This window comes from Perissodus microlepis, chromosome 11 (genome assembly GCF_051167445.1).
Source record: "Perissodus microlepis isolate ML-2025 ecotype Zambia chromosome 11, ASM5116744v1, whole genome shotgun sequence".
Lineage (NCBI taxonomy): Eukaryota > Metazoa > Chordata > Actinopteri > Cichliformes > Cichlidae > Perissodus > Perissodus microlepis.
Genome location: NC_140471.1, coordinates 13,588,024 through 13,607,182, shown reverse-complemented (window position 1 = coordinate 13,607,182; position 19,159 = coordinate 13,588,024). Strand labels below are relative to the sequence as shown.

Sequence of the window (19,159 nt, the reverse complement as noted above, 5' to 3'; positions counted from 1 at the left end):
CTCTTCCTGTCTGTGCATTTCTCTGTTTTATGAATATCACCTTTCATCCTCTACGCAACCCTCGATTCTGCCCTGCGGACAGGCTCTGTGAATAAAGACGTTAACCACACCGATGATTCATTCTTCTGTTACTATGGCAGCGAGGAGAGACCGTGAGCATGTACGCGTTCAGAATGGAGTCCTGACAGAAGATGGCATGACGTCACGTCGCCAGGGCGACCAGGCTTCCCGAGTCACGTGTCTAATATAAAAGCGGAAGGCGTCTCAGTGAATTGCGCACACAACTCAAGAAGCATCATCCGCGAGGTAAGCCGCTACACCGCTTTGCTTTGCTTTGCTTTTCAGCGCAAGGACCCAACTAACGTCTGACTTTCAAGTATTTTTAAGTATTCAGGTGGAAGAAATGAATTCCGCTCTACTTTCAGTGTTTCACTCCTCTTTCAGGATGTAGCTACGTGACTCGCGGAAGCTGGTGAGCTTATCATCGCCCTGTATCCACGATTCATTAAGTCGGGCACATAAAACGTCGAAGTGGTGCAGAATGAGAGGAAATAGGCCCCACGTGTGCTGCAGGGGTGGTTTATGGTTTATTAAGTGTGTCATTTTTGGCAGGATTCACGCTTGTATTGTACAGGAAGAGAGGATGTGGCCGTGGCCTTGCAGTCTGGAGAGAGGCAGGCTGTTGTGTTATGTGTTCTGTCTGCGCCATTTTTTAACATAATGTGGCTTCAATTAAGAAATAAATCCCGAAAAACACGAAAACAATCCCAATTAGACTGCACTGTGAATTATCATGACGTAATTATCGTGGATTAAGTTTGCTCCATTCATTCGTCTCAGCGGGTAACGTGACATTGGCAGCTCGGAGTGCTGCATCTGCTGAAGTGGATTAGTCTCCATGTTATGTAACCCAATAGAAAAATGAAGCCTATCTCAGAAGCATACTGATCAGTAGAGTTAGGAGGCAGATGTTTGAATGAATATGTCCCGCAGTGATGCACAGGACTGTAGGGACTTGAAGGTGGAGGATGAGTAGATGAAGGTGACGCTACGTGCTTCCTCCTGTCTTCACCATGAAGTCTGTCGACGTTGCGCCATTCTCAGCTGAGCTGTGCGCCTGCAATTACTGCAGCCTACATGAGGCAGAGGCCTCAGAGATGAGCGAATGGACAAAATGAATAAACTATGGTTTATTTCATGGCAGAGAGGAGGAGGCTGCAACTCCCCCCTCTTGACGGCGCAGTGTCGCGTGATTCTGCCGCAGTTTACTCCAGACTGGACTGACCTGTTGATGCAGTTCTCTGCTTAGGAGGCCTGTGTTCTCCTTTAATGGCACAGAAGCATACAGGATACAGTTATTGTTCAATTCGTTACTAATAGAAAAGGTCAGATGAGTTCAGTACAGGAGAATTATAATGAGATTACAAGCGTGAATTCATTATTTTAAACTCCACAGAGAATCGTGATGTTTGTCAGTATCTGTGTAGTAATACATTATTTGTGTAGTAATAAATACCACGATGTTGGGTTATTAGTTAAGGTGAACAGTGTTTTTGCTGCTGATTGATTTCATATGCAGGTGTGGTGGGCTACATGCACATGGAGCCATGGTTGACTGTTGAAGGTCATCCCTCCGGCTAGTGAAGGTCACAGCAGGCCCAGAGCTCCAGTGCTGATACCGATCAGCCAGTAATGTTTCATCTTAGACTCCTTTGTCAGCCTGAAATCATTTATTGAGATTTCAACCATGAAGGGGCACTCACACGTTAGCTCATACTGCGCTACGCTGAAGGTCACAGTATCTTAGGATCCTTAGCAGTCATGCTAAGCACTGTAGTCACACCCTGTGCTGTCAAGAGGCCTTCAGGTGACGTGCATGACCGATGATGACCTGTTCCTTTAGATTTATTTCTTCTACAGAGTAAAGAAATATAGAATTCAAAATTAATGCCGGGGAGTTTAGCTATTCTCTGCCTGTAACACACAGAACATGCTATCCTGAGGTGGAGTTCAACCATGTAATTACTAAGATGTAGAAAAGCAGGGGCTCTCTTTGATGTTGGGTGTAAATGTGGGCTTGACTTCCGTGTGCTGTCTGCAGGAAGAACGCTATCAGGCCACGTTAGTCATCCCGGAAAATATTCCCTACCTTGAACCACTCATTTTAGACCCAGGTACTTGTGGGTAAAACCCTACCCACATTAAATTACCACATCCTGTAGTTGGTGGGTTGTCCCCTCTACTAAAAGTTAGTTTTGCGATGACACGGATTTACAAGTAGCCTTGAGTCATTCTTGAAGCACTTATGAGTCGCTGTTTCTAGATTAATTCAGGTTTTCCACTCAAAGGAGTCTTGTGGATTACAGGCTGAGGTTGGTGTGAGTGTCCCACTTGACTGTGCTCTGCAGACGTCTTATCACCCTGCAATCTTTTTTAGGTTGTCTGAGCGAGAAGGAACTCCAGAGTGATTCAGCGCTCTGTGCATAACTGCCCCCAATTTGAGGAAATAAACTCTTGAAAAATGTAGGAAGTAGAGCATGTGGATGTAAGATTGCCTCACTTATTCAGCACAGCACTTCTTATGGATATTACAGTTATAATATATGTTATAGTATGTGGATTTTTGCATAACCAACATCTTTTTAAGACAAGCAGAGAACACCGCATCATTTTAACAATGTGCTGTGGCTTAGCTTATGATATAAAAGGAGGCAAAAGACAGGGACTAACACTTAAATACCAGTCACAAATTAGTGTTGTGAGGACTGTGTGCGTCTGTGATCAGCATAACTGGGATCAGGGAGTCACGTGTCCTTCTGCTGAGTCCTCTGCAGTTTGATACAGCACAGGCTTTACTAATTCATGATGGCCGGTGTGTGCACAAACTCTAAACAAGTTTTAGTGGATTACCAAACCATTATAGGCCTCATTGTATTCATCTTATCAAAGCTGGTGTATCTGGTCATAGGAATACACAATTGACTGCCACTAATTAAATGCCTAATAGAAAAGTGGGCCTTCTAATCGGCCTGTCCACAGAAGGCCGGTATATTAATTACAACACCAAAATACAACAGTAAAATAGTAAAATAGGGGGGAAAAGCCCTTATTGGAATGGAAATTGCAGTAATAGTATGCCTTTTCCCATATAACATTAACTCTATAGTGACCAGCAGTGCATAGTGAAAGTGATACGAACGTTTTTATGGCGTTATCTCAGAATAATAACATAATAGTATAGCTCACTGCGACTTGTTTGATTTTTGCAAATCATCCAGAAGCGGGCAAGAACAGAAGACATTACCTAATTGGATAGTGCGCCCGGCCTCTGGCCAATCAACCTACTGCAGTGGAAAACCACTGGAGAGAGAGTGAGGGTGTGTCAGGGGGATAGATAGCTGTGGGGGAGGGGGTGCAAAATAAGGGCAAATGAAGGAGGAGTTAGTGGGCAGGAAAAGCCCTGTCAGAGTCAGTGAGTTCACTCACTCACTGACAAATCTTTCCGATGGAAGCCCTTCCAGTGAATGCACCAAAGCAAACCAAAGAGCGAGAAAATTAGCTTCAGTCTGCCTCTCATGCAGTCAATAGAGTGAGCTGTGTCTCTCCTTCAGCTCCGTCTCTTGTGTGTGAACAGTGTTACGTAGCAGAACATCTGTGCTACCTCAAACTTACGTCCATATAAGGGTTTGTAGCAAGTTCCTGCAGACCGTATGTTGTTCAAAGGAGACATATTTTGAAGAAACACAATCGGTGTTTGTTTTGTCAATCGTAGGCGCTCGACGCTGTAAAAAGTGTGCACAGAAGGAAAGAAATGCTGTGTCATTATGCTCCACTCCCCTCTACTCCTTTCACTTACGCGTCCGCTCTCAATTTTGAGAATTTATTTTTTTCCACCTGCTGCAGACGATCGTCTTTGTCCTTTTTCTGGTCGAATAGTTATGAGTCATCTCTCTCCCTCAACAGTCCCTCCAGTGCACGTACAGCAAACACCGCAGGGGCCCCTGTTCTGCACCCCCTCTGCATAAACCTGGGTGAGGAATATAGGCCAAAGCCTTGGGGGTTGGGGGAGTCTGTGTCTGTGGTGGTGGGGTTACGCAGACAAAAGAGCGGTGACAAATAGAGGGATGGAGGGAGGGTGGTGAATTTTAATGATTAGTTTGGGTGGTGGGAATGAGCAGAGGGCAAATGTGTGGAACTCATGGAGCCAACAAAAGTAAGGGAGGGATAACAGCTCGAAGTGCAGGTCAGAAGGGAAGGACAACAAGCATGCACCATATGTCCAGCTATTCAGTATGATCTAAGCTTTAATACCATTCGTTTTTTTATTCCTTTCACCTGTTCAGAACGATTTTCACCACCAATTTCTTGGAGCAGCCTTGTTCACCTACATTTAGATCAGATCTCAATTTTTTTTCAGTCTTGCTTTGACTCTTCAGGTCAGTCTGTCTTTCTGTAAATGCCAAACACACAGTTTGGTGCATCTGCGTGCAATGCATGGTCAGAAAAGTATAGAAGGCTTATGTTCCTTCTTTGAACAATTGAATGAGTATCAGCAGATTGGAAGCTGCAGTTACCAGCATATCACCTCTCCGCCCTGCACAGTGCTGTCTTTGTGAGATGTGGCGCGTCTGTGCGGGTAATAACAGACCAGTGCTGTTTGGGCTGACGGTAAATTAAAATGCAATGTCCTCGGTAGATATGCGCAATAAAAACCTGGTGCAATTTAGGCAACCTTTAGTGAAACTATGGTGTTGTAATTGTTGCACAAAAACCTTACAAAGTGTAATGTAATATACCTCGCCATTAGCATGATGCAAAGAGTTTTACTGGTTATCATAGTGCTCCTCAAATGGACTACTAAATAGTGATGCATGCAGTCTGATACCAGCGACCTTCATCGTGTCATGACAGAAGTGCCTGCCATGACATGAGTCTGTCTTTAGTATGTGCTCCATCATGCCGTCCTGCAAAGATCTGTCTCCTTGTGAGCGCCCTGCTATTCCATTTTCTATCTTTAGTTCAGTATAAAAGCCTCTTAAAATGTAAGAGAGCGGCTGTTTTGTTATGGTTACCCGAGGCAGCTGCTCTGTGTTGGAAAAACTTAGAGCAAGAAGAGAGAAAATCGAGGAGGGAAATGAACTGTGAAACAGGCAACAAGGGCAGAGAGAGGTGGAGGGGGGACCCAGCAGTGTTTTGTGAATGCACAAAAGGTGAAACCTGAGAACTCCGCGGTCACACTGGACCTTCTCCCTCTCTCTTGTCCCCCTCTCCATCTTTTTTTTTTCTTGGTGACCTTGTGTGTGGATGCAAGAAGCAGAACACAAAATGGCCGCTCTTGCCTTCAGAGGACGGTGCTGCAAACATGGAGACAAGAAGTCTAATAACTGAAACCACTGAGGCCATCACAGGTCGCATCACATCACTGCTGGCAGGCTGTTCGATAAATTGATTCTGACTGGAAACAAATGGTGCCGCTCCTCTCTGCTTTAATGACTACAGCAGATACATCCAGGTGAAAATAATCCAGAGTCTCATGTGCAGTTATTTTTGCGTGAAAGAAAGAGAGCGATTATTCATCATAATCTGGCACTCCCTTTATTCTATTTAAAGTGCTCCCACAATGCATTTCACCAGATACACGACCTGCCCTACTTGCTTGTCAGAGAGACTCGCACACATTTGTGTAGACACACACACACACACACACACACACAAAACAGATTAGGAGATTACAGTTGTCTAAAATGACGAACAGCCAGTTCCAAGGACAATCCGCATTGCCCTTACTTACTCTACCTGCCCTGCCACTCGCACATATACACACAATTACATGCACATACTGTCTCACACACACAGCACCAGCATCACCAGCACTGCTTTGATTGTGAACGTGTTATTGGTTGGTGACAGGCTACAGATGGAAACCTCCCATAACCCCCCAACATGAGGTTGCATGAGTTGGGAGACTAATATAGAGAGAGCGAGGACAGCGAAGGAGCTGAAGTGGTGGAGAGGGGAAGCAGAGCTGGTAGAAAAGACAAGAAGGGTGGGACTAGGAGGAGGAGGAGGTGTAGTGAGGAGGAACCAGAGTGTTCCAGTATGAAAGGGAGAGGAAGGTAGAGGGAAAAAAGTCATGCTTCCTCTCTATCAAGTCCCTGCTTGCTCCACATACCTACCTCCTTCCGTTTATATCCCATTGTTGTCGAAACATGTCGCTGCATGAGGTAACACCTCCCTACTCCTGCGGCAGTTGCCTGTACAACACATTTTTTTGGCAGCCTGTATTTTTCCCCTGTTGGCATTAAACACAGTCACACTCTTGCACACTTTCTGGCTTGTGCTATGCTTTCAGTCATCATACCTGGCTCAAAAATGTCATGCAAATTCATAAGCGTTCTTCACAGGTGTTAAGTGTTTTTGCCTTTAGTGCTAATGCGTCACAGAGGGCATCCAGGTATTGTGAGATGACAGTTTTTTACAGTGTTGCCTCACTGCTGAAATCACCGAAGGGGCTGATGTTGAAATTTGGGCATTTCAAATCTTTTTAAGATGTTGCAAACGACAACATGTAACCTCACTTCACCCCACATGGCCTCCGACTGAGTGGAGAGGACAGAAACAAGTGTGAGGATCAGTGTAAAACGTGGAGGAGAGAAGGAGAGGAAGACAAAAAAAACATCTGTAAATTCAAAGTGAAATGGATGATAGAGGGTAGCTTGGCACAAATGGATTTGTGATTTATTGCACATGTGCTTCTTTTTGGTTTTGCCTACTCATTTCCTGTGGTTGTATGAGTGTAAGGTCATGTATTAACTTGCCACAAATTTTTTTTCTTGACTTCCGGTATATTATATTCATTTTGACACTGCAAGCCAACAATATATTTGTCCTTCCTAAAGCTGCTTCATTTTCTTGGGGCTGCACCCTGCCTGACTCTGATGTTTTAAAAAATTTTATATATCAGCTATTTTTGGCTGGGTTGACAACAGATGGCATTTTTATCTGCCTTATCTGGGGTTGATAGCTTGCTTGTATTTTCTGTCATTTGATGTTCAATATTGTTTAAATTAATTCATTTCAAATGTGATGATTTATTTAATTTTCTTTCTTTTTCTTCCAGGTTACTCCACACTCCCTAAGCAGCAGCCACCATGTCAGACCTCTGTGTTGGAATCAATGGGTCAGTTTGAAACACCACACACACACACACACACGCGGACACACACACACACACACACACACACACGCGGACACACACACACACACACACACACACACACACACGGACACTACTAAGATGGGTAAGAGTGATTTCTGGTGGTTACAGTAGGATATCATTGAAGCAAAAACTGGGGCTGGGCAAGCATTGGTGGTTAGTAAAGATGTGTTAAAGAGGAACCAAAGGACAAATGCACCATAACACCATAACAAATTCATTATTAACAAGTAATAACTGCACAGTAAAGCCTGTTTTGATGCTGAAAGGTTTACTGTGATATTAAATTGAAATTATTAGAAGTAAACACTCTCCATGATTGAGCCACCTCTTCCTTTAGCCATCGTTCAAATTATATTATATTGTGGTTACAGTTTGAGGCTATATTTGTTTTCAGGACTAATAAAAAGATAATTCTTTTTTTGTTCAGAAATAATTTCATCCACCGTAACATTTCTGTAATATCACATTCACAGATGTGCTTGTAATGAGGGACACATGCTGTCTATTTTTGAGTAATTGAAAAAGCATGACATGATGTGGACATATAAGAGTGTAGTGAAAGTTCCTCGTATTAAAACTGTAAAGTGTTGCTGCAGTGGACATGGACTGATCCCATGGGTGCTGTGACATCCTGAGGAAGTTTCCCACTGTTTTCCCATGGCAACTATTCCTAATCTCTCCATCTCTGTCTCTGCAGATTTGGTCGCATTGGCCGCCTGGTCCTGAGGGCTTGCCTTCAGAAGGGCATCAAGGTTGTGGCTATCAATGACCCGTTCATTGACCTGCAGTACATGGTGAGTAAATCTGCTGCCTGCTAAGTAGGGCTGTGCGATATGACAAAAATCTCATATCCCGATATAAGACATTTATCGTCCTGACAACGATATAAATCACAAAAATTTAATATTTTCTGTAAATTCTGTGACTCTCGGGCAACTCGACTTGCGTGAAGTTTTTCCAGCTGGGCGTCCTTTACCTGGATTCGAGTGTTTTAACCGATGCATGAAACTATACATTTTTAGACATAAGTTGTAACGGCCGCCGTTTTCTTTCAAAGTTTGAGTCTAAGGTTTATTTTTTAGCACCTAACGGCTCTTTTTTTTTTTTTTCTTCTCATCCGTATACTCTCTGCATACTCGTTCACGTGATTCAGTTTATTTTGAAAAGTCTCAGCAGGATCTTGAGCTTTATTGTGAAAGGTTTAGTAGAAAACAAACAAGCGGACAGCGGAGCCACGCCATGGTTTTACCATCATTGTTGCTAACGACAACATGTAAAAACAGGCGCTTGTCTGTGTGGTTATATTAAATATAAGAGAAAGAGAGAACTTTAAGAAATGAATATAGCCACTACAGTGACCATCAAAACGATGAAAAAATATTGCTGTAAACAGCTTATTTTGCGACACCATGAAACAAACGATAGCGTAAAATGAAACGATAGACGTTTTTATATCGTCATCCGATATATATCGTTATATCGAACAGCCCTACTGCTAAGTTATCTAAATTATTCAGGCTGTGTAGTATAAATCCATGACATGTTGTCATGTAGGAATGGATGTATGTTGTTTGGGTGCTAATAGAAAACTTAATCTCTGAAAACTGCCCAGAAAATTCCAGGAGGGTATAGAACGTGTTTGCTTCCTTGTGAAGCACTCCCCATATTAACGTCATCACTGTCATCCCTCCTGCTTCTAGGTTTACATGTTCAAGTACGACTCCACTCATGGCCGTTACCGTGGTGAAGTGTCTGCAGATAATGGCAAACTTGTCGTCGATGGCCAAGCCATCTCTGTCTTCCAGTGGTAAGTAACGACGTTAACTGGCCGGTGGCTGTTTCCTGCTACAGAGAGCAGATGTAAACAGGCTGAAAAAATGTTCCAGTTCAGTTCAGTTTTTTTTTAATCTAAAGCTGCTTCATTTTTCAAAGTAAACATCCGGTGACATTAGAGGAAGAACATCAGCAATCTTCTCTGACCAGGCATGTGATGAGAGTGGGGAAGAGTGTAGACAGGAGCGGTACAAAGCACTGACTATGGCTCCAAGAAAAGTTGCTGCTCTGCAATTGTGCCATATAAAGAAACAGGGAGTGAGAAAAGGGAAGTGAAGAAGAAGTGGTCAGTTCACTATGGGAAGTCCCCCCAGCAGCTTGAGGATATAATGACTGCAACAACTGAGGGATGATTGAGGGTCACCTGACCCAGCCCTAGTTATGAGCTTTTGAAAAAGGAAAGTTTTAAGTCTGATCTTATAGAGAGGGTGTCTCTGTCCCAAATCCAAGCTTGGAGCTGGTTCCATAGGAGAGGGCCTTTAGAGCTGAAGGCGCTGCCTCCCATTTTACTTTTAGAAACTCCAGGAACCACAAGAGAGTCTCAGAGCGATATGCCTTGTTGGGATAACATGAGGTTTTTAAGATGTGATGAGCCGCATATTTAGCATTTTGCATGTGAAAAGAAAGACTTTTAAAATCAATTCTGGATTTAACAGGCAGCCAGTGAGAACAGCTAGTTTGGTTTCTAGTCCCTGTTAGTACTCTCATTGGAGCTGTTTGGATAAACTCAAAGGGGCGAGACAGGATGTTGCTACTTTAGCCAGCTGTATGTAGTAATACTCCTGTTTCGAGGTTTTTTTTAGGATAAAATACAGTAACGTGAATCAGGCAAAAGCAAAAGAAGCTGATGTACAGAGACCTGCCAAATTTAAGGTGATTCTGGACTGATGCAGTTTCTTCTATAACTCTAGTATGAAGCCAGCTGAAATCCCCTGGGGCAGCTCTGGAGCCAAATATGTTGTTGAGTCCACTGGAGTTTTCCTCAGTGTTGAGAAGGCCTCTGTAAGTACAAAAACACAGACAAACACAGACAAACGCAACAACATTCCAGGAAATGTTTCTAACCTGTACTCTCTCTCCCAATCACAGTCTCACATCCAGGGTGGTGCAAAGCGTGTGGTTGTGTCAGCCCCCTCACCCGATGCTCCAATGTTTGTCATGGGAGTTAATGAGGACAAATACGACCCCTCCTCCATGACTATTGTCAGGTAACATAATTTAATTGTTAACCTAAATTTAGCTTTAGAACCTCAAAAGAAACCCTAAATATCATATCTACTAGTATATTGTAAAATAACTAATCGTGTCTGTTGCTCTGTTCATAGTAATGCCTCCTGCACCACCAACTGCCTGGCCCCCCTGGCCAAAGTCATCCACGATAGCTTTGGCATCGAGGAGGCCCTCATGGTAAGTAAGAGTAATTCTATACAGTATCTGAGTATGATAAGCAAATGTAATATTTATGATCTTCTTTTTTAAGTCTTAAAGGTTAATAATGTGTCATGTGATATCTGTAGACAACAGTCCACGCATACACAGCCACACAGAAGACAGTGGATGGTCCCAGTGCCAAGGCCTGGCGTGACGGCCGTGGTGCCCACGCAAACATCATTCCAGCTTCCACTGGTGCTGCCAAGGCAGTGGGCAAAGTCATTCCTGAACTCAATGGGTAAAGACACACATACAAAAGTTTCAGCTGCCTAAGCTGGTGTACACTTTAGCCAGTTGTTGAAGAAATGAAGACTGATTAATAAAAAGTGCAGAAATCACTTTTTTGTCCTCTGCCTCCTTCTTTCTGTAGTAAGCTGACAGGCATGGCATTCAGGGTGCCAGTGGCCGATGTGTCAGTGGTGGATCTGACATGCCGTCTCTCCAAGCCTGCTTCATACGCTGAGATTAAGGAAGCCGTCAAGAAGGCCGCCGAGGGACCCTTGAAAGGAGTGCTGGGTTACACCGAGGACCAGGTATTCTATATAAACAGCTGATTTAATATTGTTATCATCGATCTGTGATTTGCTTTACTTTACACTCTCGTGGTGTGCTTTGTGTTTGCCAGGTGGTGTCCTCTGATTTCATCGGTGATACCCATTCCTCCATCTTTGATGCTGGTGCTGGCATCTCCCTCAATGACAACTTTGTCAAGCTCATTTCCTGGTGAGTTTTCAGCATGTCCCGTCCAGCCCCTCATAGAAAACAGGAAGTCTGAAAAAAAGACGCTAACTAATTCATTTTCCTTTCCTCCAACCAGGTATGATAATGAGTACGGCTACAGCAACCGCGTTGCCGACCTGCTGCTGTACATGCACTCCAAGGAGTAGGCACTTCCTGTCCACCAAGGAAATCAGCAAAGGGACCACCCCTAATTCATCCTTTACTTCCACCCTTCTCTTTTACACACAAGCCTAACCCATAGTCATAGCATCACAACCATTAGCTCTACTACAGTATATGTAGGCAGCAGCAGTGTGTTTGAGTGTTTATGAGTTATTCTGGTTTTGTTTTATTCTTCTTATAATTCCAAGGCGACTGTTTGGTGAAATTTTTGTGTCCGTGTGCCCCTCTCCACCTCCCACTGCCACCTTAGATGTGTCATTATGACTCAGTACTATGGTAACTACTGTATCCATCGCCCTGTTGGTGTGTTTAAAGGCTTTATCACCAGTAAAAGGAGGAAGCTGAGAGGCAGAACTATTGCAACTCTGCTGAAGGATAAATAAAAGTTGAAAAACCTCACGTTGTCCTGTTTTATGCTTCCAATCAACCAAAACACAACTTGTTTGACTGAAATATGTAATAACAACCATTAACACTGTGATATACAGAATTACTAGAATTACTGTAACAATGATAACAAGAAGATCCATGACATAGCCACTACTCCTGGTCATGACAGCATTTTAAATTAGCTGTTACTGTGATCTTTGGGTATGGACATGCAGAGGAGGGATGGTGGATGCACTCGACAAAAGATCCACACTGAAAATTATCATGATTTGCTTTGAACTCCAACTTCATATTCAAAAGTTCTGGCAAAAGCAGCTGTGTTTTAATCCACAGGATAATCTTCATGCATGTGTCTTAAAGACAACCCCCTAGCGCATACACACAGATGTGTTTAGATGCTCTTGTTCTTCAATGAACTGTGCACAAGTCAAGTATATAAATCATATTTGATTCAGATTTAACAACAAAAGTATGAGTTGATTTAATTCACACGAGAGAATCGTGGATGCAGATAATATCCACTCTAGATCGTAGGTTACAACTTTGAAGCGTCACAAGTTCAAACCTGCTCAGTTTGATCCTGACTTGATTGTCATGCTTAAATGTTTCTACTCATGCACTGCAGAATAGAAACAGCTGTTCTACAGACACTGAGATGTAAACATGGGCTTCTTAACTAATAAGACAATGGCCATTTTTTGTATATTGATATGTCAGTATTTGGTCATAATTATAAAAACTAAAGTTGGCTAGTAAATGTCAAAATTTGTTTTGTATACAGAGATAGGAAAAACGTGGGAGATTAATAATACATTGCCAGCTCTGATGTACCAAGTTAATGCTGCCATGAGAGAATAACTGCATATTTTTAACATTAAAGTTCAAGTCAGCTCTGCAAAAACAGGGGACTGGTCACTGAGGACACCTGCTGTCTTTTTTGCAATACTGCAGAAAGGCACAGTCTGCATGCTGCTGTGATGCAGGAACATTTTTTTACTAAGCCTGTCGCTGCCTTGGCAACTTTAATTGCTCTTAAAAGCATTTGACATGCAAAACTCTGAACTCAGCTGTGCTGCAGTGCTTCCTGTTGTTTAACCGTATATATTTTCACCACACTCAGTAGGGGCAAAAAGTGCCATGAGCATGTTACATTGATCAACGGGTGTGTATCGTGAAGTGATATGAGAATGTGTATACTATTACAACTGAACATCACTTGCAGCTACAGCAATGGCAGTAAAAGTGAAAATCTGGGACTGAGTCGGAGGGATATCATTCCCATCATTCCTTTTTCAGAAACACAGATAGTTTTCGAGTATTAGATGCGTATGACCATGAGGATTGTACGTGGTTTACCATCAGCTTTAGTGCTACGGCTAAATGGGCAAAAGCTTGAGATTTCATTTCATTTATAAAATAACAACTTTAAAGGTCAAAAAAGTTCTGATGGTAAAATATTACACTAACTTTATAAATGACAGTTTCTTAGATCTCATGGCCGTAGACTGCCATTCTTAATGATTGATGGAAACAAAAAAGATGATATTGAATCATCTGCATTGTTGAAAATGTTTATGTTAAAGGACTCTTTGTTCGTTTCTTGTTGTTGTTGTTGTTGTTGTTGTGAACTGGACACACCGTGTGACTGAGACCTAGTCTCTGAACTTCTGCCTGATAAACGTGGATTTATCAATTCTTTCAGGTTAACCAGCATTGAAGGGGGTCTGGTTTAAGTTTTTAAGAATGAATTTTCTAGCTGCCTATTTTCCCCAGTAACAATCTTTAAATCCCAACAGAAAACATTTTCTTTTCATTTGTTTTTTCAACTTCAGACTAACTTTAATTTACTGCCATTTTTCCTCCCCCCCACATGGAGGTAGTTTGTAATCAGTTCCCTTATTTTGTTTGTCTGTCTGTTTGTTAGCAGTCAAGTGTCCACACTTTTGAAGATATAATTTTCCAATTTTGCATGGTTTATTACCCACAATCTTTGGGGTGAATCATCTTCAAACTTCACGGCAATATAGGCCTTGGGGGACCTGAGGACCTAACTATGCTAAACATTTTACCATGACCTCTTCAGCAGCTGGAAACTTATATCAGGCAAGAATGGGACCAAATTCCAACACCAAACCTCCAGGAACTCATAATCTTGATGTGCAGAAACAGTTTTGGAAAGAAGAGGAAATGCTACATCGCAGAAAACATTTCCCCGTCCCAACTATTTTTTTCCCTGTAGCAAGCATCAAATTTGAAATGAGCTCACTTTGTGCATAAAATTGCAAATTTTCACAGTTTAAACATTTGTCGTGTTATATACTTTCCTTTTTCAATAAGATGCTGGCTCATGTGATTTGAAAGTCTTTTAGTTTTCATTTTGTTCAAATTTAAAGAATGTCCCGGTTTTTGTGGAATTTGTGTTGAATGCTGCACTTTGGTCAATGCCGGTCGTGTTTAAATCAGCTACATAAACTGACTTGATCCGGTGCTGAGTGACAGTGGGGGGAGAGGTGGGGCCGAGTTGGACTGATTTAGACTGGTTTGCAAGAAAAACTTTGATCCAGGAGGATCACGGAGGATCTGAAGGTGGTCCAATTTGGCGGTGAGGATTTCTGGTATTATGGTGTTGAATGCTGAGCTGTAATCCATAATAAGCATCCTCATGTAGCTCTTCCTGCTCTCCAGATAGCTCAGCTCTCTGTGAGGGGTGATGGTGATGGCATTCTCTGTGGATCGATTTGGTCTGTAAGCAAACTGGTGGGGGTCGAGGGACGGGGGGTAGACAGTCTCTGATGTGCAGAGACACTATGTGCTCGAAACACTTCATGATTACAGACATGAGGGCTATAGGCCTGTAGTCATTGAGGCTGTCTATGTCAGTCCAGTCTTTCTTGGGGATGGGAAATGGTAATTCATTAGGTAGTAGAATATGGGGGCAGAAAAGAATAAATATCACTGATCACAGAGAGACAGACAGAAAAAAATACTCTCACTTCTACATATAACCCCTAATTTAGACCCTTCAATCAACTTAACCTTTCTGTCTGTGTACTGTGAGGGAAACAGGAGAAACCTCAGAAAACTCATGCAAATGCAGGCCGCTCCACTGGTATGCAATGATCACACTAGAATACCTGCAAGATTGGTACAAACATCAGTAAAACTAGCATTAATCAAATAACTAAAAACATGTAGTGTCACAATAGAATTTGAGTTGTGAAGGAAAGCATCTTTAAGAGCAAAGTCAAAGGTGACAACAGGAGAGTACAACAACAGGGCCATTTGAAATGTATTTGAAAGTGTGTAGAGTTGCTATTGGTCAACTGGATGTTGAGGTGTGTGTAGGTGGCACTGATCACATAGCTGGTTGCTATAAAAGCAGGGTGATTGCTGTTCAGCAGCCACGGATCACATCATAAACTGACTGACAGCAAATACAGTCTCTGAAAACTGATCTGTGTGGCTTGTTGTCCAAATAGGAACAGATATGGGGAAAAGCAACTTTGAACTGGCACTTTGCCTCATACTCATTGCTGCCTGTGGCTTAAAAGGAAACATTAAACGTGACACACACATTGGGAAAAAGAACTGGACACAAGCAAGACTATTCTTCCAGACACATTATGTTGACTTGGCTACTTGGGACATGATAAATATGAATGTTATTATACCATTTTGGGGCAAAATGAATATCCTATACATTTGGATTGGTCTACTCAGAGATCCTGAAGATGACTCAGTCTGGAAGTCTATAAATCTAAGGTGAGTATCTTTTTTGCAATGACCTTTATGTCAATATCCATGTCTGTTTATGTAAATATGACAAAACTGAGTTGCTGATTTTGAGATGATTGTTGTGTTGATTTCAGAACAGGTGAAGGTGTCTCAGGTGATGACCTCTCACATACCAGCAAATGGGCCTCTGCACAGCCGGACTACTGTGCAGCTGTAGGAGATGACCTCATGTGGTACAGTGCACAATGTTCAAGTATCAATAATGTCTACTGTTCCCAAGGTGATGTAATCCAGTATCACAGTGTTATGCTCAGTTGGTATGACGCTGTAAAGTACTGTATGGAAAACTATGGTTACCTAGCCACTGTCAACCAGGTAAACTCAGGTGATGTTGACAAACAGGGCTGGATTGGACTGTATCGAGTGGGAGGCAAGACCTGGAACTGGACGGGTAGTTTAGGATCTAGCTACAGAAACTGGGCACCAGGACAGCCACTCACTGCAGACTGTGGCTCTTTGCATGCTTTTACCGGAAGCTGGGTAGGCTATGCATGCTCTGAAGAGTCTTACCCTTTTTGTTTTGTTGACAACCTGGTGGTGGTGAATGAGAACAAGACATGGGAGGACGCCTTGATTCACTGCAGAGAGATGAAAACATCATGTGCTGGCTGTACGTACGACCTCCTGAGCCTGACCGATGTCTCTCAGTACAACTATGTCAGAGACAGGATCTACAGAGCAACCACTGATGAGGTTTGAGTTTATTATTTTTGAATTATAGATGTTCTTCTAAATGCATCACTTGTTCATAGATTCTGCATTAAACACCAGAGGAGTTCACGTTCAAGTGGCTTTAGTCTTTCTACTAGTTCAGTGCTTTAAGGCTGTGGAGATGTCCTTTCATGTCCAATGCGTTGAAAATGTATACTCTAGAAAAGAAGTGCGTGTAAAAATATATATATATTTTATTTTTATTTTTTTTTTAAAAAAAGGATCAATATTCATTTCAGAAAAAGCTTCACTAAAGCCTTAGTAATCAGCATTTGTGTCTGGCTTAATTTGCAAATACAAATCTTTTTGTCAGTAATTGATTGATTTGCCAGTTTATTTGCATTTTTCAGCTTTCTCAGAAAACTACCAACACTTCCACAGCCAGGACTGACTCTCCCAGTTTTGTCCTGTGTTTCGCAGGCTTGGATTGGCTTGCGCTTCCTGGGAGGAAAATGGTTTTGGTTAAATGGAGACAAACCAGGTCCCAAAGATATGGTGCCGGACTGTCCGTCCAACTGGGAACACTGTGGGACTTTGTCCAAGTTTGACACAAACTGCACGTGGATGATCAGGGACTGCGCAGACAGAAGAAACTTTGTCTGCATTGAAGTGACCCCATAGTGAATGAAACTGGCAGCTTAACATCAAATGCTACAATAATGCTTGTTCTATCTGTACGTTAGAGTTATGCACTAATCAAATCTATGCTAAGTGTGATGCTAATATTATTTATTAATCCTTTCATTGTAACACACATTATACCATATACCTATGTTATGATCTCTGAAAACAACGGTGTACTCTGAGGTTGTAGATACTTTGAAACGAGAAGTGCAGATCAGGCAAGATCAGTTGCATCATTAACACGAAATCATTACATGGCTTTAAGCTACAGTGGCAAAGGCTCCTTTAATGACAGATATATTATTCAAGGACCTTAAATGACTTTAGATGACTTCTTGAAAATGAAATCTTCTGCCTCTATTAATTAACTTCTTGCAAAGGCAAAAATCTCATATTGTTTTATCTTTGTTCTCCACTTTCTGTTTTCAGTTATAGTTTGGTTAGGTTTAGGTAACAAATGTACCTGTTTAGATTTATGGAAATGTATTCTTGTGGGTTAATAGTGACACTTTTACAAAATCTCACATCAGAAGGCAAAGCTCTTCAAGCTGCAAAAGCTTTCACCTTTAATCCTCCAAATGATAACACCACAAGAACAATGGACACCTGAACCAAGACGAGCAAATCGTGCCTGTCAAAGCTATGTCAGTGTCGAGGACCACTGAAAGGTATCCAGAGATGATTCCCCCCCATCTGTTTAACATGGCAGAGGTTTATCGACAATGCAAATGTGCAAAAAACAGAAAAAAGCTGCTGGCCTCTCAGCTTGCCCAGTTCAAGCCATTGTTAACAGGAGATGGATACACCATACAGATGGCAATAATGTAACGGATGGATGTAAACAGGCAAGGAGCTTTATTTCTAAATGTGATAAGGCAAGTAACGCTTGCCTTACTTTTCCTGATGGAACTCCACTGCGTTATGTCTGCATTAGTCTTACACATGACACATTTTATACACAAATTTGAGTTACAGTATGCTTAACTATCTGAACTACTCTCAGAGTGACTTACTAGCATATAACAGTAGGCAGTAGATACCAGAGAAAACTGTTGAGCCATGAAATGAAGCCAGAGGTGGCCTCATACATACATACTACTACTACTAATGATGATGATAATATAATAAATAAATAAACCACCCTTCTCAGTTTTGTTATGAATGGTTAAACCATACAAAGGCCTTTTTACAGTGAGTAAATATGCTTTTGAATCCTCTAAAATTTAACTTTTTATCACAAGAGTCTGTGTTGAACTGCAGTTTTTGCCACTTCAGCATGGACTTAATTCCCTGTTGATATGAAGTAAATCTCCTTTGGCAACCTCTTGTGTTTTGCTTCCCCCTGGTGGGGATTACAGTTTGTCTCAGGACCAGCTACTACCAACTTGTATTTGCTTTTTTTTTTAACTTTCCACCTTCATGTCAGTCTAAGCAAGCTGCTCATAACATTTCCAATAAACTAACCATTTATTTCTAAACTTAATGTTGTTTAAGTTCTCTCCAACTTCACTAAAACATTGCTACTCATAAAACATGCCACGTCTGGGTGCATAAAACAGGGACCAAGTCTCTCATTAGTAATACAGCACTTACCCTGCCATTTGATTGCCTTTGACTGGGATCCTCACTCACTCTGCTGTGTTGTGACACCTGACTGACGAGCCCAGCAAAACACACACACAGACAGAGAGGGAGAGAGAAAGAGAGAGAGAGAGAGTGAGATCAGCAGGAGAGAATTCTCCCTCAACTTTTAGTTGATACAGTGAGGTAGTTTGGAGCAAAGTGTTGATTCAGCTGCTCATCTGCACCTCGGTCCGCACCATGATAGGTTTCTGTCATATTCTAGTGTCTCATCTTAGCCCGTAGTGTTAGCATGACTAAAAGATGAATGAGGAAAATGATGGACATATGTTTAGGAGCCAGTCAGGTTATGTTCCTCACTTTTTATTTCTTACTCTGGCTGGGATTAAATCTAACTGTCTAAACACACACACTCTAAGAAATAAAACTTTGGATTTAATTGACAAAGTTAAGGCAATCTTTTCCACAAAACTTGGTCAATTAAACATAAATCAATATGGTTGTTATCTGCAATTTCAATGGTGATGTATACCAGAAGTGAAATTGTTAAATAAAAGCAACAGCTTTATTTTATTGTCACCATTTAACACCATTAATTAGAATTTAAACACTTTGTTCATTTTATTAACTGTATTAATGTAGGTTCAATTGACAATATTAATTTTAATTTAA

The 19,159-nt window shown here is 41.8% G+C and overlaps 2 protein-coding genes across 2 annotated transcripts; both read left to right on the top strand.

Moving 5' to 3' along the window:
* The first annotated feature begins 209 nt into the window (after positions 1 to 209).
* On the top strand, positions 210 to 11,785 carry gapdhs (glyceraldehyde-3-phosphate dehydrogenase, spermatogenic). Its single transcript, XM_084942806.1, has 11 exons — positions 210 to 306; positions 7,121 to 7,180; positions 7,917 to 8,013; positions 8,920 to 9,026; positions 9,964 to 10,054; positions 10,142 to 10,260; positions 10,378 to 10,459; positions 10,570 to 10,721; positions 10,854 to 11,016; positions 11,109 to 11,206; positions 11,301 to 11,785. Exons 2-11 carry the CDS (start codon positions 7,152 to 7,154, stop codon positions 11,368 to 11,370), a joined length of 1,008 nt encoding a protein of 335 aa, XP_084798932.1. The 5' UTR covers positions 210 to 306; positions 7,121 to 7,151; the 3' UTR covers positions 11,371 to 11,785.
* Positions 11,647 to 18,036, top strand: LOC146377363 (uncharacterized). The gene is made up of 3 exons (XM_084944521.1): positions 11,647 to 11,662; positions 15,624 to 16,264; positions 16,703 to 18,036. Exons 1-3 carry the CDS (start codon positions 11,647 to 11,649, stop codon positions 16,901 to 16,903), a joined length of 858 nt encoding a protein of 285 aa, XP_084800647.1. The 3' UTR covers positions 16,904 to 18,036.
* The last annotated feature ends 1,123 nt before the right edge of the window (positions 18,037 to 19,159 follow it).